At 44.1% G+C, this 24,594-nt stretch overlaps 1 protein-coding gene across 1 annotated transcript in view; it reads right to left on the reverse strand.

Moving 5' to 3' along the window:
- Positions 1-24,594, reverse strand: part of T265_05210 (hypothetical protein) — a gene marked incomplete at both ends in the record, with an annotated part of 90,585 nt that overhangs the window by 60,296 nt on the left and 5,695 nt on the right. The window contains 9 exons of the mRNA XM_009170154.1: positions 1,333-1,575; positions 1,779-1,887; positions 1,992-2,195; positions 2,907-3,021; positions 7,809-8,447; positions 8,851-8,972; positions 14,850-15,119; positions 16,927-17,007; positions 23,546-23,875. Coding sequence (XP_009168418.1) covers positions 1,333-1,575; positions 1,779-1,887; positions 1,992-2,195; positions 2,907-3,021; positions 7,809-8,447; positions 8,851-8,972; positions 14,850-15,119; positions 16,927-17,007; positions 23,546-23,875 — 2,113 coding nt within the window. The remainder of the gene's footprint in view (positions 1-1,332; positions 1,576-1,778; positions 1,888-1,991; positions 2,196-2,906; positions 3,022-7,808; positions 8,448-8,850; positions 8,973-14,849; positions 15,120-16,926; positions 17,008-23,545; positions 23,876-24,594) is intronic.

Below are 24,594 nucleotides of genomic sequence, written 5' to 3' on the forward strand. Positions count from 1 at the left end.
ATGGGACGACAATCCAATCTCGTCAGGTTCACGAATTTCACAGAAGGCTTGCTTCTCCATAACGCCAGTCACCTCGGGACCTTACTACACTAAATCTGTAATGGTGCATTCATGGTAAGTCTAGCTAGTTCGACGCGAGGTGTGTTATGTGGAATTCCGCCTCGTTTCTGCAGACTGGAAAATGCTAATGTGCGAGGGCCGATCTTTCTCCCTTACTAAATATCCATCGAAGGGCCAAGTACAACTGCAGATTATATCTTCTGACCGGATTCCATACACGGAGAACAGCACATCCCCTAGTATGTTACTTCTGAGTAAATAAAAAAACAGTGTATTGATTTACCCTTACAAAGAAAGTATAAGTTTGCACTCACATCACTCTCATTTGAACAGTCATGCTCCCATTCTGGAGCCATCAGGTTGATTGACCCAAACAAAGCAGAGGGAGCGGTATTATTGAAGCGTATCAGCTCATCGCTCAAGGGTAAACGCGTTCGTCTGCGCAGAAGTGATAAGTTGGTTGAGTCCAGTGTGTTGTGGAGTATGAGTAAGACGCTCATCTCACATGCCGGATGTCTGGAGTCCAAATCCTGGTATATACAGCGTATATACCGCTTATGACAACAAAACTAGAGTTCAGTTTTTTCCCTCTGCGATGTGGACTGGTCAGAGCAATAGCGACCGAACAGGATGGAGACCATTCGAACGAAGGCGGTGTGGATATACCCCCCCCCCAAAAAAAAAAAACCTTGCAAACTAGCTACGGATAGGGCATGTACTGTCTGCAAAAAGCGAACCTAGCTCATGTTTGCTAATAGGTTGATAGCAAATCAAATTGAATGTGATCCACACAATCATCGCACAAGGACGGCGTGAACCACTAAGGGAGTCTAAGACGACACTGGGAAAACCTGTGGGACCTTAAACCATACGGGTTTCGGGAACTACCCCCCCCCCCCCAAAAAAAAAAACCTTGCAAACTAGCTACGGATAGGGCATGTACTGTCTGCAAAAAGCGAACCTAGCTCATGTTTGCTAATAGGTTGATAGCAAATCAAATTGAATGTGATCCACACAATCATCGCACAAGGACGGCGTGAACCACTAAGGGAGTCTAAGACGACACTGGGAAAACCTGTGGGACCTTAAACCATACGGGTTTCGGGAACCAGGATAACCACTCGGTGGGATCTGAAACCGGAAAACAAGCCATGGACACTCGCTTGGTGAAATAGGGGAAGGTTAAGCCCCGATTTTGAGAATGATATAGATTCATGCTCCATAAAACAACCGTTTAATGATGGTCGACCACATAGGTTAGACGAAACATACCGCCCTGTGTTCTGTTGCCCAAACCAGGGCGAGAACCGGTTGAAGACAGACCGCTAGAGGCGTGGCTTGAACTCATTGCAGGCCCTTCTTTGGACGGTGGAATAGGTTTGTGCGTTTGGCCCGTGGCTCGATATATTGCCTGAATCCACAGTTGTCGTTCGTTAGAGTCATCCGACGCAAACGTTACGCTATCTCCTTCTTTGACCAAGTTGAAAAAGAACTTTCCACCGTTAGCAGCCAAATCTGTTGAAAAAATATGTTATCCTTCAAAATAATATAGGGGCACGGAACCGGATGCTATTCTATTCACCGAAATATTATTACTATAGAAAGACAATAAATTATAGACAATGAATATAGACAATATGAATATGTAAGTATATGAATACAGACAATGGATTATAGAAAGGCAATCATCTGTAATGGTCTGAGAGGTCCTAACTCACCTGGCTGTACATCACAAAAATCCACAGTGAAACCTTCCAGCTGCATGATTTCTAAAGGGTCCGATTTACGTTCTTTGTAGGATGCCATTATGAAAGTGTATTGAGAAACCTATGCAGAAGGAAAAGCGTGATACGAAGGTTGCTGCAAACAAACTACTCCAAACACTAAACAGCACGTTCACACAAGTGAAACAAATACTGCGGTGCACCAACCTGAATCAAGCATACGTATCGACGTCTCCACTTTTTAAATGCAGTGCGACCCAGAGCATATAAATATCCACAGTATTTGAGGTTCGTTGGTTTATCCATACGGATTGTCAGCTGGATCCCTAAATCGTCGGGAACTCCCTTGGCTGTCTGGAGTTTGTGCCACTCTGGCTGTCGGTTCCCAGTACATGTAGGGTTTACGACGACCTGTGTAAGATAACCAGGTAACCAAAGGGACATAGTCAAGGATTTTGATACATTAGTCAGATCGAGTTAAGTCGAAAGTAGCCTTCCACACCTAAAAAGCTCGATTTGGACTAACAGGGAAAATAACCTCGAAAGGTTAGCTTTTAGCGTCCAATAAATTTTGCCCTAAAGAACTTCTGTATACTTATACGTACATACCCAAATGAATTTCATCAAGATGTACGAGGGCCATGGCAAATTGATATTTGACCATGACGTTACATGGCGTTACACACAAGTTCACAAGAGATTAGATTTTGAACCAGTGTAAAAAGTGAAAATTGTTTAGGATAGGCTGACAAACAGCGTCAATAGAATTAGGTAGTTCGGTTACGAAAATCTTAGTTCAGGCGCAGAAGTGCACACAGACGGTGCAACCAACCCGGCGGGCTCGTCACGTTTAAATATGGAGCTGAGCGATCTGAGGAACACAGTGTAATACCTTCGGCTCAGTTCTGCAGGCGTATCGTATAAAAGAGATAAAGATCTTGGAGTCTCACTAAACTAACGGAAAGTCTTTGACTGAACATGCACGATTTTCTGGGCGGCAGTAGTCGTGAATTAATATCAATAAATTAATGTTGGTTCGTTTGCTGCACTTAACAGTGTATTTGTGAAACTCAGCCGATGCGAAAACTCCACATACAGTGAGAACATTCAGTTAGAACTTACTCGACCTAGTTCTCTGCCGCTGTCCAGCGAAAGAATACCGGAACTTTCAGCGTATAGTTTGACCTTGACGGTCGGTAAGGGTTGTGTTGTGGTGAAATCACCTTGGGTACCCCAGCTAAACAGGGAGAGAAAAAATAAAATACATGAGACAGTTTAGATCCAGAAATTCCAAAAGTGCAACGGAAGATTGCATCCAAACAGAATATATTCGACCGTCTCCAAAAAATATTGTGCCTCAACAGAGGCTTAGTTAAACAGGTCCCATGGAAATTCTATCACTTTCGTATTCCGTAAAGTCATTTTTGCACTTGCTAATCATTAAGTTGTGGAAAACGACAAAACCAAATTCCAGCGCACACGACCTACACAGCCATCTGTACAGGTTCGGGGCAGTACTGCATTCAGAAGCTTAGAGTTCAACCAAGTATGACGTCCCATGGAAAACACTTTAATATCAATCTCACCTTTCGTTTGGTTAGGTCTTGCTTCCAACTGGCTGACTGTTGAGCAGTACAAAAGTAGTTATCCACCATTCGTGCCCACTGCATTGTTTACTCGTATCACAAGATGTAGTGAAGTAAAACGTTAGTGAAAGGACTGTATCTGTTTTATACACATGTACCCGATAAAAAAACTAAGGATGTTATTGGAGGAATCCAACGTTTGCGAGTTACGTTATAAGCGATCCTGAATAAGCCTCAACCGTTCGATGGCGAGCAATCTGACATACAGTTATACAGTGTACGCGCCGCTGATGACTCAGAGATGTCAGCATTATGTTGAAACTTGAGGAAACTGGCGAGTGGTGTCGGAACCGCGATGACAAACAAATAACTGGTTTTTCTTTTGTTGTGCCATCATCTTTGGGCCGGCTGATGATCCACAAAAGATGTCTTGCATATTCATCGGCTTATCTTGTTCCGTATAGCCTACACTGGAACCAAGAGGGTGTCTGAGACGGCATATTCGGCTCTGCGACTCTTCGGCCAACATCGGGCGCAAGTTTTGATCTGTTTCGAGTGCCTATGTCGTGCCCATTCACAGCTCCATCACGCCGACTTAGTAAATGGTCCTGGGTACCGTACGTTCTTAAGAAATCCTGAAGTCATCCGAACTTCTTCGATTGTCGATCTGGTTAGAATACCAACAAAGGGGTGTTTTGGCTACATAAAGTGTGGAAAACGATATAGTTGCAAGAAATCCTTTTTCCGCTTGATCCTGTGAAAATAAAACCACAATACTCTTCTTTTATAGTTAACCTCCAAGCAAACAAGCAAAGAGGCATTTTGGATGCTCCCAAATTGCTCCTACACTGGGAATCCTTCGTAAAAGCGATAACCCAGAACGATAGATATTCTGGTCATTTCATCTTCATGAAAAATATCATTCACAGGTGACTCGATTTCGCTGTTTCCTTACCCCCCCCCCCATGAACACTAGGAAATCGTGATAAACAAGTAAGGAGCAATAGCCACCTATGTAAAGGCCAGTGACGGGCAGTTCACCGACACAAATCACAGGTTTAGTGGACAGCTCAGTAGGATAGACAACAAATCCATCTCTGGTGAAAAAGCTGACAAATCGATTAAGAGTTTGACTTGGCATGCCATTCAGTCTGAACCTTCACAATGACGCAGAAAACGAAGTTCATAAACTCGATCGGAACTGCAGGGAATGTCACAAGCAATTGTTGATCAGATGACTGGATGGCTGTGATACGATAGATATTGTCCATCTCGGGGAGGAAGATCCTACTATCCGTTGCGTTGAAATCACTGTATTATACAGACAGGCATTCTAAGATGCCTGCGATGGGATTTTGCAACGTTGTTTGGGAAAAGCTAACATCACTACTTCAATTCAATCCGCCGTCCACGCAACCAACCAAAATGTTGGCATATAACAATATTCATCTCGTTCTGATTCAAAAGATGGAACAACGAACTTGGAAGGCCAGAATGGAAATTTCCGCTTTTTTTTGGGTAGCCATTGCACACATTCTAAAGTGTGCGTGACACATAGGGATGACGTTGCCGGAAAAATAACCATATTTCCAAAGTAATGTTATGTGACTCTGACATCTGACGATTCAACGTGCAATATAGGAAGAGCTTACTCAAAGGCGTTGTGGACGACCCTGACAATGCAAACGCAACAATAGAAAGTATCATTTCCGCGTGCCGCCTCTCCGTAGGTTTAACATCCCAGCTTAGGTGATTTGAGAGAATACTGAAGGTTATAATCATACTCCGTTTTAGACATTACGGCGTTGAATACCGTAAAAAACTTGATTCTCTCCAGCTGCCAAGCATGTTTCATTGGCTGGAATGTACGATATTATGCGCCTCCGAGTGTTTTCGTACTACGAGAATAGCGTGTTATCCGTAGTTGTAATACTCGGAGAGTGATAAACAGTTCGGGCAAACAGGCATTCACGTGAATCCACAGACACACAAAATGATTGAAGTCTTTGAAAGGACATTACCAGGGCAAAGTACGCAGTCCCCTGCCTCAAGCACTCAAATTGTGATGAACAAAACCCGGGCACACGGACATAGCCTATGAGAAGAGCGGTTAATTTTTTTAAAGATGACTAAATCGCTGTATTTGACAGGTGAACTGCGGCGTGGCATAAAACGGATTAATGAAGAGCTTTAGATATCACGTATGATCGCTTTGAGCACGCAGAAGAGAAACGTATATCTGGGTGAGGTTTGTGTCAGTGAGTATTGCTAATGGTTGCGTTCGGATAAGCCAGCCAAGAGAAATAGCGTAAACTGAGGCAAATTAAACAGAAAATAAACGTGTTGTTCAAAACAGATTAATAAAAACCACAGAAGTCTCGTGAAATTGATGCGGAACCGAAGAATTCAGGATGGATGGTACTCGTGATTGAATGAGTGTGATCTTCGAAAGGAGCAAACCAGCATATGCACATAAATCCCCATTCTGGACGGTATATGCTGTCAGGATACGCGTACACAATGAACCTAGTGGTATAGTTAGATGAAGCTCCCTCGTTCCACTAGGTGAAACTTAAAACACTGCCAAACACCAACAGTGATCAATAGGCAATTGATAAGAGAGAGTGATTAGGAACATCACCATTATCATCGACAGTATGACATCAGTATGCAACACCGATGCTTCACTGCCGTGGAGAAAAGAGTAAAGCTGGACGGGGAAGGGATTTGGTGCTAGCTTACTACAGTCATTCCGAGGTAACTACACCTCCAAACGCTCACTCAGACAATCTGGATAGAAACTGACAACAAGAACGCCACTGACATCCGTTGGCAGCAATAACTCGTAGCATCTCCAACAAGGCGCAGTGGGGATCATACGGTCCCCAACCTAAAAGGCGAGTAGCACCGACAGCACCCAAACGTTTCGTGATTTCTTCCATACCCTGTGCCAGGTCAAGGGTTGACCACCTCTATGCTTCCGTCACTCTGAGTCGACCATGGAAAACGACACTTTCCTCGCTAAGCGATGGGTAGGTATACGCAACACATGTCCCAACCAACGCAGTTTCCCCTGCTGAACACATTCTTAAATGGACGTACGCGTTGCACCACCGAAAACGCGCTTTCTATCTTGTTAAGGATTCGCCGACACCAATCCACACGAGTTGTGGTTCTGAGACAACGATTGTCGAACACCTGAAGACGTCCCAGTTCCGCTCCTCGAACAGGCAGAGTCTCAAAGCCCTAGAACAAAACGGCCCGCACTGTAGCTTGATAGACACGTCCTTTGGAATTCAGAGATAGATCACTTTGACGTCATAAGTGTCTCAAATTAGCAAACGCGACCCGAGCTTTGCAGATTCGTGCATCAACCTCACCTGTCACACTACAATCAGAACTAATGCAACTTCCAAGATATGTAAAACGCTCCACAACTTCCAGTACCTCTCCCTGGATCGTAAGTGGGGTGTTCAGTGACTGCATCTCCAGGAGCATGACCTTACACTTTGCGCGTGCAAAGTGCAGAACGAAGGACGGGATGACTTTGATGAGTTCATCTGGAAAACACTTGCCCCTTCTCCTCCTCTTCGAAGACGAGAACGATTTCATCTGCATATTCCAGATCAGGAAGATTCTCGTAACGGGCTATTTGAACACCGGGGTTTCGGAGACCTTCCAGCGTATGTTTCATGATTTCATCAATCAGGAAGTTAAACAGAAGTGGGAAGAGTGGGCACCCCTGACAGTCAGGAGTTTTTGGAGAACTCACCATATACTCGCACACGTCCGGAAGTCTGAGGACGCAAAATACAAAATCATGAACTTCCGAGGCATTCCTTGGTGGGCAAGCGTATGAAGCAGAACAGACCGGTCAACCGAGTCAAATGCATCTTGAAAATCCAGAAAGGACAGAATTGTGAGTCCCTTATACGTATTGTCCAGGAAAACGTAGAGAGAGTCGACTCAGGACGAGCGTGTGGTCGGAATCCACAAATGTGTTCTAGAACGACTGGCAATCAGTTATTGATCCATGCCAGCGGTAATTGATGGCAATGTGGCCGATTTGAGTTTGTGGCCGGCATGACGTTGGAGGACACCATGTGGCCAGACGACCTCGGCTATTTCGGAAGTTGTGATTGCATAAAAACAGCCTGCGATCAGAACACAGCTGGAGCAGTTTTTCCCCAACTGTGCGTGCCAAGTACAGTCCATGTCGGCCTCCTATATGAGTCACAGATACGCTAAACCTGCTCACTTGTGCATTCAAATCTCCGGTAAAAACCACAATTGCTGAGCTTTATGCTCGCCGCAACAGGACATTCAGGGCGTCATAAAACCAGTCCTTGACGGCGTCGGAGCTACAGTCAGTTGGGGCGTAGGCAGACACGCTGAACAGAATCTATCAACTTCCCGCTTGTGAGACTCCTTCACAGACGTTGCCAGACGAACCGCACAGAGGCGATTATCAATAGTTATCCAGTCAAGAAAGTATACTTCCGCCCGGTGACTTAGGATGATACCAAGCCCTGCACATCCCGCTGCATCAGCCTCTAGATCACCAGAGAAGCGTGGCCGGAAGCGAGTGGATAGTGATGAGGTGGTTAGCTCAATCGCTGTGCTTGCATCTTGAATTCTTGTATCTGAGGCACAGGACACATCAATGCCAAGCGAGTCCAGTATGAGAGCAAGATCAGTTTGTCGTCCTGCCTGTTTCAGGGTGCGGACATTGAAGGCGGCCAGATAGACTGGGTGCCGAGGCTTGGAGATTGATTTCGAGATACCCGAGGATGTCGGCGCCATATGAGGAGCAGATGCTGCAAGCAAAAGTGATGCAAGACGAACGGAGTCATCAGTCCTAAGTGCTAGGCCTACAAGAGGAGAGTTATAAATGGGGTGGGGATAGGGGGAAGAAAAATTATGTGGGAGAGAATGAAGGGAGGCGTCAACAGTAGCCTGTTTGCGCTTATCCGCCTTGCTGTATGCAGCAAGTAACCCGACCCGGCTGATGGCACTACGCGACGGCCGATGTGGAATGAGAGTATTGTTAGTTTTAAGTGTCATGTTTGTACGTGGGCTGGGATACTGTCAGGGTGCCCACACCTAGACAGGAGGACGATTAGGGTCCTCAACCAAAGCCTTTGGCTCAAAAACCTAACCGCAAGGCAGCGATGTTTGGCGGGAAATGCGAATGCATTACCATTTCTACGGAACAAGCAGCCACATCTTCCAACTCCCAACCTGGAGAACCAGGAGACTGTGTTTTTCAGCTCTCTAACCATTGACCAACCTGGTATGAGAGACTCTGTAAGTGCCGCGTGGACAGCCTCCAGTATAGCTCAATGGGTCGCTGAGGAGCACAACCCGTCCAACCACGGTAAGGTCCAGTCTCATCAAGACGGGATTAGGAACACAGCATACCCAAACTACACTCACAAATAAACATAAGTGAAATATGGTTTGACGACCAGTGAACTCACTAGGGCTTCCCTGCCTCCGCCAGATCCGTTTGCAGTTTCTCACACCCTTCTACTTCCATGGTACAGTAGACCATCTTGTTGGCTGGCAGATACTTCAGATTCCGTACCTGTCCGACAACAATCTGCTTGTGGAAAGACAAAAAGAGGGTAGTAAGTGAACACTGAAGGAAAACCCACGAACAAGAAGCTAGCAACAACACATTCCGTCGAGAACAACCATTAACAGGTAACCTGGTTGGCCAGGCGAAACCAGGTCTAAATTCCAGAAGATGCTGTCGATAGTCTGATTTACGACAAACAAATCGCTCGTACGCTTCAAACACTCGTGTTATATCCAAATTGTCGCAAAAAGCTATCGTATAATTTCGCTCAAAAAGTCGATCTAAACAAGGCAATCGTCTGCGCCAACTATCAGGTACTTATGAGAAGACCCAGAAAATATCGATAGTGAAGCACTGCAAACGAACACGTGATCGAGGCGAATTCGAGCAACCAAAAAAGCCTGTCAGACAGGGTAAGCAATGTCTTGGATCGATGGGGAAAACGAATTGTTCTGTGACGAGTGTTTCACGAAATTCATCCCAGGATGAGCAGTGTAGGTTGGGGAAACTGCAGTCGAAACTCTGCCGATGCGACCGACTATTAGGCAATTGATTTGGGTATCTTGTGGATCATTTTGCACACAGTTGTCTGTAGCATCCATCACATCTGCCTACATAAAAGGATGTTCGACTGAAGAAAGAAGTGCGCCAAAACAATGCAATAAAGATTTTCACCAAGAAAGTAACCAACCCAAACGAATGAAGTTTCCAACCCGGTATTTGCAGTTTGCCGATAGCCGAGTAGAACTTCTCTAGATTGACCGCGAAACATCATCGTGGCTGGAAAAAAATATACCTCTATCTTTTCGTTTGGCTATAAAAGTTTCTCAAAGTGCCATGGCTACGAATAACGGAATAGGCTTTACGCAAGCCTGTGAACTGAAAGCGTATGGCGTTGATCAGTTCCCGCGATGCTTCAGTCGTTAGAAAACTCCGTCCGGTGAGATAGAGTTTTAGTGTTTCCAAGCTCAAGATTAAACAAGCTTCCATCTATTCTACACCCACAAAAATCCACGGCTTCATTTGGGGAAAATAATCTCACGATCAGTAGAGAAGTCAAGGAATACGGTATTCACATTTCTTTTGTAGAGAGTGAACCCGTATAGAGTGGACCATAGCCGGTCACTTGCCAACTTAGCCATTAATATGCGGCCTAAAACTAGGAAAAGTAGGAATACCATAGTCACCCTCTCCGTATCGCATTAATTATGGTAGAAAAATAAGTCACACGGTAAGTCCGAGTGTAGCCATAAATCAGCCGGAATTTCGAGGCATTTGATCAACTCCTTGTCCAGAGCTATCAATCCTGCCTTATTGATGAATAAACTTTGCAATCAGGATTTCGATCCCAAAGCGGTTTCAATTGGGGTAAAGGGAGACAATCTGAATTGGACACACTGTGAGCATTGAAACCAAAACCAAAGTGATTCAGAATACGAAGCTTCCGCTGACCGGAAGTGACCTATGAGAGACAGAAACTATTAAGGTCGATTATTCAGACAGAATTAGAAAGGCAAATTGTGGTGTATTACTTGAAAAAGCATCTGCCTGTTGTGATGGAACCTTACGATGCGAACAACAAAGAGTCGATGGCAAACGTTAATCGGACCTTCTATGGTTCGCATGCATGCGAGCAGGTATTCCTCTGGTGGAATACACCACGATTCCTACAGGAAGAGAAAATGTTTCTTTACTTTGTTCATTACGACCCATAAATAAGGAATCTAAATGTCGTACTTGGATTGCTAGCTTCTATTAGCATCTTCGAGAAAACACTTCGTTCAAGTAACTTCGTTTCAGATTCGATTGGCTCTCGGTAACTTGCGTATCTCCTCCGTGTGAGTTAAATGCAAACACGTATAAAAAAAACTAGGACCATTGTTACTGAAACCTGAATTCCACTTTAAAAGAATCAATCAGCCCAAAGCGGTGATTGTCAGCACACAAGTTCAAACAACACTCGTAGAGAATAAAACTTATCGCGAAATTCGTGCGCGCTGAAAGCATCCGAGACACAACTGAAACAAGGGTGTAACGACAAAATCCCCAACTAAATGGGTGTGTATAAAGACTTATTGAAGATAGCCGCATGGTGGCAGATAGCTCGGATGCTAGGTACTCCCAAATAACGTGCATGCAAGGCCGCTTTTTAACGCTCCAAAATCGCTCAGCAAGCTTTTAGCTCCCTAAAGCTCCGGATAAAGCGTCATTACTAAAGCACGTGTTCGGAAATAGGAAATCAGGGCTTGAATTGCCACTAACGTATTCATGAGACCTGCATTAAACAAAGTAAAGACCACTGTCAACATCATCATCCATAGTATTCATCGATGAAATTTTCCGCTGCACAACCGAAAAGTGGCTTTCTAATTGCCTCGTTACAGATTCGCCAAAACCCACACGAGCATTACTAAAGCACGTGTTCGGAAATAGGAAATCAGGGCTTGAATTGCCACTAACGTATTCATGAGACCTGCATTAAACAAAGTAAAGACCACTGTCAACATCATCATCCATAGTATTCATCGATGAAATTTTCCGCTGCACAACCGAAAAGTGGCTTTCTAATTGCCTCGTTACAGATTCGCCAAAACCAACCCACACGAGCTCTGGTTCTGAGACGACGGTTGTCGAAGACCTGAAGACATCCCAGTTGGGCTGCTCGAAGAGGCCACGTCTCTTAAGCACACAACTAAAAACCCCTTATTGTAGCCTGATATATACGCCCTTTAGGATTTAGTGATATACCGTCTTGACGCCATAGGTGTCTCAAATTACCAAACGCGACCCGAGCTTTACAGATTCGTGCAATGACCTAATCCGTCACACTAGAATCGAAACTAGTACAACCTTCAAAGTAGGTAGAACGCTCCACGGCCTCCAGACCTCTCCTTGAATTGTATGCGGCTTGTTCATGTCCAGAAGAACGAACATACACGATACAAAATCGAATCACCTCTGTTTTCAAAATTTTGGAATTACAGAAAGCTATCTCCTACAAAGTTGCTCAATTTGTTGACACGGTTTCCAGGGTAAAATGCACGTAGTGAATCACGACTAGTCCACGTAGTTATGAATTAAGAGATAAGTTCAAATTTTCAAAGTCATTCTTTGCCCAGTCAGCTGCTAGCTTCTTCTGAAACCTCAGGTTACACGGTCAGGTTGTTTTCAAGTAAATTACCATGGATTGTTGGCGAGGATGGGTTAATTAAGAAGCCATACCCTTAAAATTTCAGCGGAAAATGCGGTTGGATGAAGCTCAGCCAAACAGGGTCTTTCGTCCTTATCGGACATAGAGGAAACAACTAAATGAGACTTCTCCGCCGGCCCCCACCCTATAAAAACCTTGCCTATGATAAAAGTGCAGCACGTCTAAATTCCGTGATGTTTTGAGAATTCCAACTGCTCCCGTGATTGTAAGCGCGGTTATCCAACACATTAACAATATCAGAGCACGTTGCTTGCTGGGTGAAAGCGAGCGCTAATAAATCATTTATGAACCGATTTGCGCACTTTTGGTTTGTATATCACTCGGTAACGTACGAAGACAGGAACGATTCAACGAATCAACCGGGGTGAAAAACTGATCAACATCACATTAGCGCGCTCTTTTCAATAATGTATTTTAACACAGAGTGCGTGGCACAATCATACAGCCACTCCATATTTTGTGATGACACCATCAACCCACAAGGTGAAAAATGACTTTCTGAGGGTGGATGAGTGCAAACGGATGGGAACTTTTTATCTTATCTTGTAGATAATTTCTTCGACGACGAATATCATGCGAACTGCATACAACCGATATTATTTGTGAGTTGGATCGTACGCAGTTAGGGTGCTTCTCAGGTGCATTGTTTTGCACTACACCACTTGATGCATTATTCAACGACGTTTTCAAGGGATCTACGGCAAATTTCGTCAAACTTAGTACTATGAATACACTGTATTATCGAAAAGACTTCAGTTGTGTAGTATATCTCGCATAATTGTTCCCCATATGTTTCGGATTACGGTTATACCCAGAATGAGAGCAGATTAAGACCACCACAGCTGGCGTGGATGAAATAAATTTCAACACACCCATGGAAAGAGTACACCCATACATTCACCAACTTTTTCTCAGATAGTCAAACTTGGGATTCAGCAATAGGAGACATCATTGGGACCGGCACATCCACGAACCAGAAACAACCATAACAAAGTAAAGTAAGTAGTAGTTATCACCGGCTAACTTATAATTTGATGGTCCGCTACATTGGCGATATTTTCAAGATGGAACGCTTCGACGTGGAATAATACGGTAATGAAAATCGTTCAGCAGTAACATATTTCGGTGCCTAGCTTCCATACTACTCGAATGGAGCAACAGGGTAGCCCAAGCCTAGACAGGAGCAGTCGATATGACGGAGTTGGTTTGGAACGATGGACCTTCCGATAAGTGAGTTCGAGCACTGAGCTTTTTCTTGCTGTAATACGTACCACTGACAGTAAAACGGGTACGTAGGAGTACTAAAAGCAGCATTGAAATAGCTAATACTTCTTCAGATAGTCAACTTAATTGGACCAGCAGTAAGCCATAAAACTGATTGTTTGTGGACAAATACTGTTGATATCTTCGCAACCCACCTCAATAAAGATAATAATAGCCATAAACTATTTTCGTCAGTAGAGAAACATTTTTCAGTGATATTATAACGCGCTAATATGACGTTTCGCCTGCATAAATGGGCGATGATTCGCTGTTTTTTTCGGGTGTATTCCATAAGGCCTAACACAACGGATTTGTCTAATAGCCACCCACTCGCTTTCTGATATGCTACTTCGCTGGTCAGTCGTTCGACTACTCTTGTCTGCCTTATCGAGATCGTTCATCTTTTGGCTCGGTGTGTCAACATGCATCCCACTCTGCACGATGGGGAAAAAGCTGACGAAACCAATCTAATCTAGGAAGCATCACCTACCTTTTAAGCGCTTTGTTTTTAATCAGTCTCGGCTAAAGTGAACAGCACTCTCAAATAACTCCTTTCAGACTACCCGGATTCAAGGGAAAATACTGACAGTTGAGGAGAGGACGGTGAAATCCATTAATTTCGTACGCAGTTCCTTCATGCGGTGTGTAATCGGAAGGCACTTTAGACACTTCGACTTCAGCAAACGTTGCCACACTTTTTGTACATACCTCGAGAGAAACCGGCCGATTAACTTTTTACAAAATGGTCGCGTTATTTTGAAATTAGCGGCAAGATTAACGGACCAATTATGAATGCCCCACAAATAGAGCGGCGAATGTACAGAGTCGGACATTTTGTAATCAACTTGGAAGTACCGAAGACTGACAAATACAATACCCTAATTAGGAGCGGAACATCTTCGATGATTATTGTATGACCTTCTAAGCTTGCAATAGCGACAGACGGATATGCAGTACAAACTTTCTTTTAAGACAAATGAATACAGTGAGTTTATCAAAATCACATCAAGCCTTTCGACATTTGTTACATTGAAAATGTTCTGATGAAACTCAATTTGATGTTTTTCTGAAAATGTTTTGGTCTTTCTGAAAGTTGCAGGCATACAGTAGGGACAATGGGGACACGTTGAAACCGTGGATGATAGCTCCAAGGTACGTGTCCATGAGTTTTAGAACTGTTAAGTGGGTCATTTGTGCGTCTCACTGCATCAATCGAGTTACAAAGGCCTGCTCCTATAAGGCCCTCAAGTATGGACATTTCAAAAGTCCGTAGAAGAATGCACTTATTGCGCAGTAGATTTGACCGACATTTAGTAAAGCAGGTAGGACATAGATGACGGTCCTTTAGAACCACGCTTTCTCATAGGAAATACAGTGCGATCGTCTGCGAAATTCTGTTTGTCAAGTTTATCTACAAGTCTTACCTCAAGTGTAAAGTTGAGTTGGATGTCTAATTTGTTCTTCAAATTCACTTCAGCCGGTTCTTCACTGAGATCTCTGTACAAGGAAGCGGTTGAGGACGGCCCAGTGGAACCCTGACCGCGACTGTGTTTTTTAAATTTCTGGAAGCTGCTAGAGCCTTTTGTAACTGGGACTGCCTCCAAACGGAGCATGAGTTCACCAACCATCTTCTTCAACTCTTCCAGGTACAGCGACTCCATTTCTTTCACGACAAGACGGGGATATTGTCGAGACTGTGGAGGTAAAATGAAGACAGGTAAGAGCCCACCGACAGAATGTCACTTCAGGCGTGCAAATAAATACAATGGAAAATTAAAAAGACTCAGTTTCCCCTGAAATTCTTGGAGCCTATTTGATATGTTGCATGAATGGGTGCCTAGTAAGGACAGATGAACCAACCATTCATGGGTAATCAGGCCGCTTGACCAAATAAATTGTTGACTAGAACCAGTCACAGCCGGTAGGGAAGCATATGGTACAAATGAGGCAAAATCAATCAAACACAAGAATAATAAAGGGTGGGCAAGTAGATTATTTTAAGGACATTCCATCGACCAGAGAGAACGTTCATCGGGGAATACACCTATCACTCAGATCTTGCGAGACAACTAAGAAGCAATGGTTCGTCAAACCTGTTGAGGATACGAAAGATACAGTGGTGTGATGAAGCAGCTATACGCTCCAAACAATCATTTGGTGTGATAACACAGGACGGATTTCGGAATGACCCAATGACACCAAACAAAAGCTATCAGGATATTGCGATAGATAGCTTAGAAATATTATTATTGTTAGTGACAATCAGGAACAGTGTATTTGGCCTCATCTAGGGGTAGACTCTTTTCAAGGGAATAGCAGTCCAAGTCATCCCTCAGCGGACACGCTGTTGCGAAATCTCTAGGGGAGAAGACTCCGTTCACTGGAGTCCTCCATGAGAGGGTGCCCAATTTATGAGGGCCGAAGGTAAATAAACAGGCCACAAATAGGAACGACCTGAGAGAAGAGACGCAAAGCTTCGGTTAGCCACATGAGAAAATTATGAGTGATTAACGGGTGATAGACTATCGGCCGTAGTCGTTTTATTCATCGTTCAGTCTAAATTCCCACCGATTTATAACAGCCGCAATCAGTCAGTCAATTTAACTGGGTAGTATACTTGGTCTATTCCAAACTACAGCACTCAACAATAGTCCACCACCCTAGTTGCATTCTAAGCAGATCACCGGTCCATGGGCAAATGCCTCTGGGAAATATGAAATCCAGCTCGACCATGAGGTTTTATCCTTGAAAACGTAATCGGTAAGTTCCATCTCCCATAAATGCTATTGCACTTGCCCGATGATAATTCAGTTGTCTGAGTGTGTCAACATCTATGGTCACAGAAACGAGCATTCATATCCGGACCTAACTGATAAGTCACTGGGTTCGTCGTCACTATCCTGAACGGTTTGTTGAACCCATACGGTTGCGTGGTTAAATGTAGAAACTAAGCCTCAGGTGTTAACCGTGATACTAACGATTTTTTAATGTCCTACAGCTGCAGCATTTTTTCGGTGCATGATTGCCATGCCCCCAAAGGAGGCGTGAGGGCCTAGGTCGCTCAAGCCTGGACAAGAGCAATCGAGTTGGATTCGAACCACGGACCCTCCAATGATCGTCTGTTCCAGCTTCGTACTTACCAGTAGTACTGGATTCAGAGGCAGCAGACACCAAGACGCAAATTAGTGTCCACCCCCCTACTGATGAACAACCGTAGATCCACGCCGACCATATGGTCGTCATCACCCAATGGCAAGGCTATCGACTTTTCAGCATCACCCACATCAACTCACATGATAACCTCATCTTTGTAAAGTTCTGATAAGTTTCTCGGGGGAAACCGAAAAAATAAAACCCTCGCTTGCCCACCCACAATTCAAACAATCTTATCGGATAGTTTATGCTATACTTAAAAAGTTACATCCCCATGAGACGTCAATTGCAAAAGGGATGAGATAAGAGCCGTTATTCAAACGGCATGGAACTCGGCATGTGGCTTACCCTGGATAGCTCTTCGACCATTTGAAGCTGGCCGTCCAGTTCACGCCGAACTTGAGCGGCTTGTTCGTCAGCGTTATCAAGCTGATAAGGAAACAAACAAGGACACTGGTTTGAGGAAGCGAAAAATTTACAACACTTGGAATTCACTGAACTTGAAGAAAAAACACTTTGTTTCTTTTTCTTTCTTGGGAGCTCTATCTGAGGATGCTTATTTCTGAAGGGACAATGAAGAAACCGGAAAACACTACAACCCAAGTCGAAGCTTCATCAAACAGTCTGACTTTCTAGACCATGCGACTGAGGACGGATAATACATGAATGGGATTGTATGTGGTGAAACTCCATCAACACAGAACGGGGCAAAACTGGAAAGACGTGCTCTATAACAAAAACCACTTGACATCTAAATGCAAAGTAAATAAAACGGTAGGCTGTATGCATGCCACTTGAGAAAATACTGCAAATGAACGACCCTCACTCAAGAAATTATGATTGAAAAGTGAAGAATGAAATTTAATCACCCAGGCATAAAGAACTATGGTTCAGCTGTGTGTGCGTGTGCCAATACACTATGTGGGCGACAATCCTACAGCAAAGTGAGGTGAACACAAATTCGAAGGAACTTGTCGATATGGATCGATTGCTGCGCAACTGCCCAAATAACCTCACCCCCGGGCTTTTGGGTTGAAAAGGACGTAAACAGTCGTGAAGATATCCGCCATGAACCTGACTCACGGGTTGACACTTCCTTCAATTGGAAAACACAAGCTGATATGGGTCAGATCCCACCGCGTCTATGATATGTAACAGTGAAGAAAGTTTGGGTCCAGAACACCGAAACCCAGAATCCTTGCAGGAACATCAATTTGCAAACATTCTTTGCTCATAGGTCATCAAATCGTTTACCTCAGCGTTCGCCATCATAACTCAATGTTGTTAAGTTCGCCGAGGCCGATGCATGCAGTCGAATCAAGCTTGCAGTGTGTTTAAAGAAACCCGATGTAAGTCTCAGGCCACTCCAGATATACCATATATGCACTCTAGGCTTACAGATCAATCAGTCTCTGACCATCTGGTTAATCCTATAGAAGGTGGCATTTGCCTGACCTAAGATGTATCTTGCTCGTTCAGTGAAGTCCTGAGACAGCTTTTCTAAAAACATTGTCAAAACGGATTTCGCTGTAGAACTCCATGCAGAGTGATCGGTATTCACCGGGTTTTGTGCTGTAAAACAAGATGCGTGATGACGGCTTCATTCTGGTTGCATAAGCTTGCCGATTAAAAGCCTATGTGGGCACGTCTTTGGCGAAATACACCCATCAGCATACCAAGTTGATTTTGACGTAAGATTCACCTGAAACCCAACTAAATCTCTCGTTTAGGATATTTTTTGTCGAAGAGTTTTCAACAACCTTATGAGTAGTGCATTACGTCTACAGCACAGCTTCAGTTTACATTGATCTTTATAATGTCTTTTGTTAAACCAAAACAAGGTCTTTTGTATAATGTGGGATAGGGAAACCAAACCATTAGTTGCTAGATTTACAGCATGAGAAGCCTTGCCACAAAAAACGTTTTGGTGTTGCTAAAAAAACCGCTACTTAGATAAAACACTCAGTTAAAAGTAATAAGAACGGCACAGCCGCATAAAGCCATCACTAAATTACCGACTAAGTTACCTCAGTAAAATGGTAGTACTTTACCTGGCTGAGTTATTTTACGTTACTGAGTAATTCCACATTGCGCGGAAGAAACAGCTCTTTCAAAGGTTAAGTGTGCGAGATGTAGAGTAGTCAGTGCAGTTTAATTGCTTCTCGTAAAGGAAAAGCGCGTACTAGTACAACTAGTACAACAATGCGGTATTCCAGTTTTGTCTCAATCATCCTGTGAGTGGGGTGCTTTGTCTGCACGCCAATCTACAAACTTCCTTCAGCCTAAATCAGCATATTTTTTCGGCATGTTTTGGATGAATGCTGTGAATGCTCGTAATGTTTGTAAAAATCACCGATTAACTATTGTTAGCCATTCCCTTTCCTTTAGGACTAACAGACTCTTCTGTGTCGTTTGGGGGAAATGGGTAGTTTGGCAGGAACCGAACGGTATAAGCCAAATTCCAATTTGAATTTAGCGCCGGGCCCGTGGTTTCATCGTTTGATTCTTAATCGCATCTTGATTCAGAAGCGCATATTAATTGAATGAGTGAGGTTCGGATTTGGCAAGCCGATTGTTCGGCAGAGATCAATGCATTAGTTTAGTTTGATGCATTTCACGTTGTTTGTGCAAGTCAGAATAGTTGGACAGCGGTAGAGGAATGAGGCAAATCAGGTCAATCTATGTGCAACTATCGGTGATCGGTTCACCTGGCTTGTTAGGCCTCGGCTTTTGCGGTTCTCCACCTATTCATTCCATGGTCAAAGGGGTGAAACCATTGCCGTTTAAATGCTGTAGTGAGTGAGACACGATCAAGGTGGCTGACAATCAGTCTAGAGTGAGATGGTTGATAACAGTGCGTTTGAGTCATGGAGCGTTGGAAAACCACATGGTTAAAAAATCTGCAACTCGAGATACAAAACTCTCCGTCCATATACATGTTCACCAGCCTCACGCAACTTGCACCAACCAGTTTTCCTGAGTTCAGGAGTTCTTCAAGAAATCAGGTTAATTCACTTTAATTCCTCCGTGGACAATGTTAAGTTATTTTCCGGAGTTCGGTTAACCAAAATGATACATGAACAGGCTTTTTCGGGCCTTGGTCCCCAGCACCATTGAATCAGACTTTCACTGAAGGTATGCTATCATAATCTGGCCGTGTAAAAGTTCTACTATTGTAAGATCGGACTTCCTGTTTGTAGGACACGACGACCAAGTGAATACAAATTATCCATTCGGTATTGAGGTTGTGGCGTATTTCTTGGAGCAACTACATCCGATGGGCGGTCCTCGCACCTGTAATTAAAGACTAAGCTAATCCAAGAACAGCTGACCACCGATGTCAGCAAGATTCGTTAAGCGGCCAAATGAAGTCTACGATATCCACCTACTGAATATCGATGGTGGTCAAAGCGCACAGAAAAGATTCACCATAGCATAAACTAACTTTACGGTTGGTGATAGTTTGGAAAATAGTGAGTAATATTACTAACCACCACCGAGTTCTCGGGTGAAATCGATCGACCGACAGTCGGCACAACCACCTTCATGAATCCATACGTGACTGCTTCGCATGGTTTGACTGAATCAAAAGACACCATATGGTTTGCTTCCTGGAAGGGATCACGACCTCTTGATCAAATAATTTGCTATGACCGAAAGCTTGCGAACCTAGATAAGTCGCCTCGTGTGCTTATTTAGACTCTCGAGTTCCTCGCCTTTATGAACCTCAGGTAATGTGATTCAACGGCCGTTTTGTTGCGTAGATCACGGGATAGCACTGTAGCGGTTACTCAATCCGATTACCGCGTCCGCTGTCGCCCTCGTGCTTTGTTTTGTTCATCGTCGCAGATTCATATCACGTACCATTTCATCAGCACCTACTATTCTCCTCCGCTGGGAGGACAGTATTTGTAGAGACCACTCACTAAATCACGCGTCACAAAAACCCAAACCCGTGACAGTTTCCAGTCCCACTTGTAACCTTAGCCGACAACATGTACACTACAACGTCCCATCCATTTTCGTTCACGCGGCTACCACCTGTGTCACATGCCAGGCTTACGAACTTCAACCACATCAGGTCAAGTTGTATCCATGTTCGTGCAAACTTCAAACACGAAAGGACACCCCTCTCTATACACTGCACACAATACATAGGCATACAACTCGGCCCAAAACACACGCGCGCGCGCAGGACAGGAAGTCAGCTGAACTCCACAGGTCTCCACGGCTAACTACTGAACACGTGTATAGGCGACACTGCAGAGAAGACACATCTCACGTCCGGACTTTTACTCAGGAGCTCTCAACAAGTGTCCTCAAACGATAAGTCACTTTTTAGCTTATTTCACTTTTCTCATTGCATCTATTTTTATCAAGTGCACCTAACTATTGTATTCATCATCATTCTGGCCAAACAGACAGTTGTTATTGCTTGTTAACTCTGATAATCAACTTATTTATGTTACGACTAGAGCACTAACAATTTCTTTGGCCTGATAAATGTATTGCATAAGGAAACTGAGTCCTACAAACAGTAAAAGTGACGGATAGTCAGGCATACCAGTTTCCGATGGCTACCACAGTGATGATGAGTAGATGGTAACGGAAATATACAGAAGGCTGAAAAGTGGACGAGTTGAGATGTGGCGGTATCTTGTTTACCATGTGCAACCAGCCCAATGAAGATGAGCAGAGGCGGCTTTAATGTTGTATGTTATTATGATTGAAAGTGAGGGAATATCTCGTGCTGGAGGAACTGGCATGGTATGAGAGTCACATTGGGCTCACCAATTGCTAGTGCTCTAGGTGTAACATAAATAAGTTGATTATCAGAAGTTAACAAGCAACATGAACCTCAGGTAATGTGATTCAACGGCCGTTTTGTTGCGTAGATCACGGGATAGCACTGTAGCGGTTACTCAATCCGATTACCGCGTCCGCTGTCGCCCTCGTGCTTTGTTTTGTTCATCGTCGCAGATTCATATCACGTACCATTTCATCAGCACCTACTATTCTCCTCCGCTGGGAGGACAGTATTTGTAGAGACCACTCACTAAATCACGCGTCACAAAAACCCAAACCACGTGACAGTTCCTGTCCCACTTGTAACCTTAGCCGACAACATGTACACTACAACGTCCCATCCATTTTCGTTCACGCGGCTACCACCTGTGTCACATGCCAGGCTTACGAACTTCAACCACATCAGGTCAAGTTGTATCCATGTTCGTGCAAACTTCAAACACGAAAGGACACCCCTCTCTATACACTGCACACAATACATAGGCATACAACTCGGCCCAAAACACACGCGCGCGCGCAGGACAGGAAGTCAGCTGAACTCCACAGGTCTCCACGGCTAACTACTGAACACGTGTATAGGCGACACTGCAGAGAAGACACATCTCACGTCCGGACTTTTACTCAGGAGCTCTCAACAAGTGTCCTCAAACGATAAGTCACTTTTTAGCTTATTTCACTTTTCTCATTGCATCTATTTTTATCAAGTGCACCTAACTATTGTATTCATCATCATTCTGGCCAAACAGACAGTTGTTGTTGCTTGTTAACTTCTGATAATCAACTTATTTATGTTACACCTAGAGCACTAGCAATTGGTGAGCCCAATGTGACTCTCATACCATGCCAGTTCCTCCAGCACGAGATATTCCCTCACTTTCAATCATAATAACATACAACATTAAAGCCGCCTCTGCTCATCTTCATTGGGCTGGTTGCACATGGTAAACAAGATACCGCCACATCTCAACTCGTCCACTTTTCAGCCTTCTGTATATTTCCGTTACCATCTACTCATCATCACTGTGGTAGCCATCGGAAACTGGTATGCCTGACTATCCGTCACTTTTACTGTTTGTAGGACTCAGTTTCCTTATGCAATACATTTATCAGGCCAAAGAAATTGTTAGTGCTCTAGTCGTAACATAAATAAGTTGATTATCAGAGTTAACAAGCAATAACAACTGTCTGTTTGGCCAGAATGATGATGAATACAATAGTTAGGTGCACTTGATAAAAATAGATGCAATGAGAAAAGTGAAATAAGCTAAAAAGTGACTTATCGTTTGAGGACACTTGTTGAGAGCTCCTGAGTAAAAGTCCGGACGTGAGATGTGTCTTCTCTGCAGTGTCGCCTATACACGTGTTCAGTAGTTAGCCGTGGAGACCTGTGGAGTTCAGCTGACTTCCTGTCCTGCGCGCGCGCGTGTGTTTTGGGCCGAGTTGTATGCCTATGTATTGTGTGCAGTGTATAGAGAGGGGTGTCCTTTCGTGTTTGAAGTTTGCACGAACATGGATACAACTTGACCTGATGTGGTTGAAGTTCGTAAGCCTGGCATGTGACACAGGTGGTAGCCGCGTGAACGAAAATGGATGGGACGTTGTAGGTTACATGTTGTCGGCTAAGGTTACAAGTGGGACAGGAACTGTCACGTGGTTTGGGTTTTTTGTGACGCGTGATCTACAACACAGTAGCTCCGACAGGAACTGTCACGTGGTTTGGGTTTTTTGTGACGCGTGATCTACAACAGCAGTAGCTCCTTTGGGCGCGTTATCTAGCATTCAGCTTCTCGGTTTGTCACGCTGTCTATTGAATGGCTCTGTAGCTTCAAACTCAACTAAAACTAGTTATGCATTTGTGATCGATCGACAAATTGGGTAGTTCTACGACAACAATGCATGTACAAAAGGAGGCTATCAGATTTCAATCAGCCTACAAGGGTCGATTTCCGTTTGATGTAGTGTACTAAGTAGCTTCTAGCTGTTGTGCGCCATTGAAGAAGCAGAGTTAAGTTTATAGGTGGTAAGGTGTCCTAAATGTGGATGACACGGCTGCCAATCACACACAACTGAGAATGGGGAAAAATATTCACACAAAACAGGATACAATGCTACTTTACGTATCGTACAAGTGGCCGAAAAGCACAGAAAAACACAGACTTACCTGGAGAGCGTTGTACAAAATTTGATGCTCATACTTTTTTACCCCCAAAGTGGACTGAAAGAGTTCGTATAATTGTTCCTTACTCATGACCAGTTCAGGTTGAGGGACCTGCAATTTTTGCAGCACCGTGGATGGTCCGGCTCCACCACGACAAATCTGATCAAACTTCACCATCCACGCACTAACCACGTTGGATTTATTGAGGCCTTCGATTTGCGGGAGACATCGGACTCGGTGCTCGCTATTTAGGCGAAAGACCTCGCGAAAGTCGTGCATCGAACATCCACCTCCGCGAACCATACTGGATACACGATCGCTCCGAAGAAATATCTAAAGAAATGTTCGACATAAAAGTAGTCAGATGATGTTGCCTCGAAAGGATCAGTCAGGTCCTGTGGGTCAAAGGCCCCCCGCGTCCTTCAAACAAACAGACATGGCTATACGGTAGTGGAGCACTAGTGTTATTCTTTGGTGTTGATATCAAGAATGATGATGATGACTATTTGTCACAGATACAGCTGTAGCACCCTTTCGGTGCCTAGCTGCCATGCTACACGAAGGAGTCACGAGGGCTGGGATACTACCAGGTCACCCAAGCCTAGACAGGGGAAGTCGAGAGGCAGAAGTCGGGTTCGAACCACGGACCTTCTGGTCAGTTAATTCGCTCTCTAACCACTTGGTCCATCTCGCCCCACAGAAACTAACAAGGCAGATAGGCTGGAAGTAGAACTAGGGCTAATTCAATGACTCATTTTCAAAAACCGTTGATATACAATGTTATAGTAGAAATATAAGAACCCGGTCTCATTTGGAAACAAATTCACGCATTAGGACCAATGTTAGGAGCATAAGAAATTACAGAGAAACTGTGACATAGTAGCAGGGTCCCTCTTAGATGAGCCGTTCTGTCTGTGGGACTGATTAGTGTCTCTTGTTTGTTCCAATGGAGTGTGCCTAGTTTCTGACGAAATTTTAACAATACGCTAGCTGACAGTTCGAAAATATCTATGAGTTGGAGGAGATTCATGCAGGATTGCCCGTCTGATCAT

This window comes from Opisthorchis viverrini (assembly GCF_000715545.1).
Source record: "Opisthorchis viverrini unplaced genomic scaffold opera_v5_94, whole genome shotgun sequence".
In the NCBI taxonomy this organism is placed as follows: domain Eukaryota; kingdom Metazoa; phylum Platyhelminthes; class Trematoda; order Opisthorchiida; family Opisthorchiidae; genus Opisthorchis; species Opisthorchis viverrini.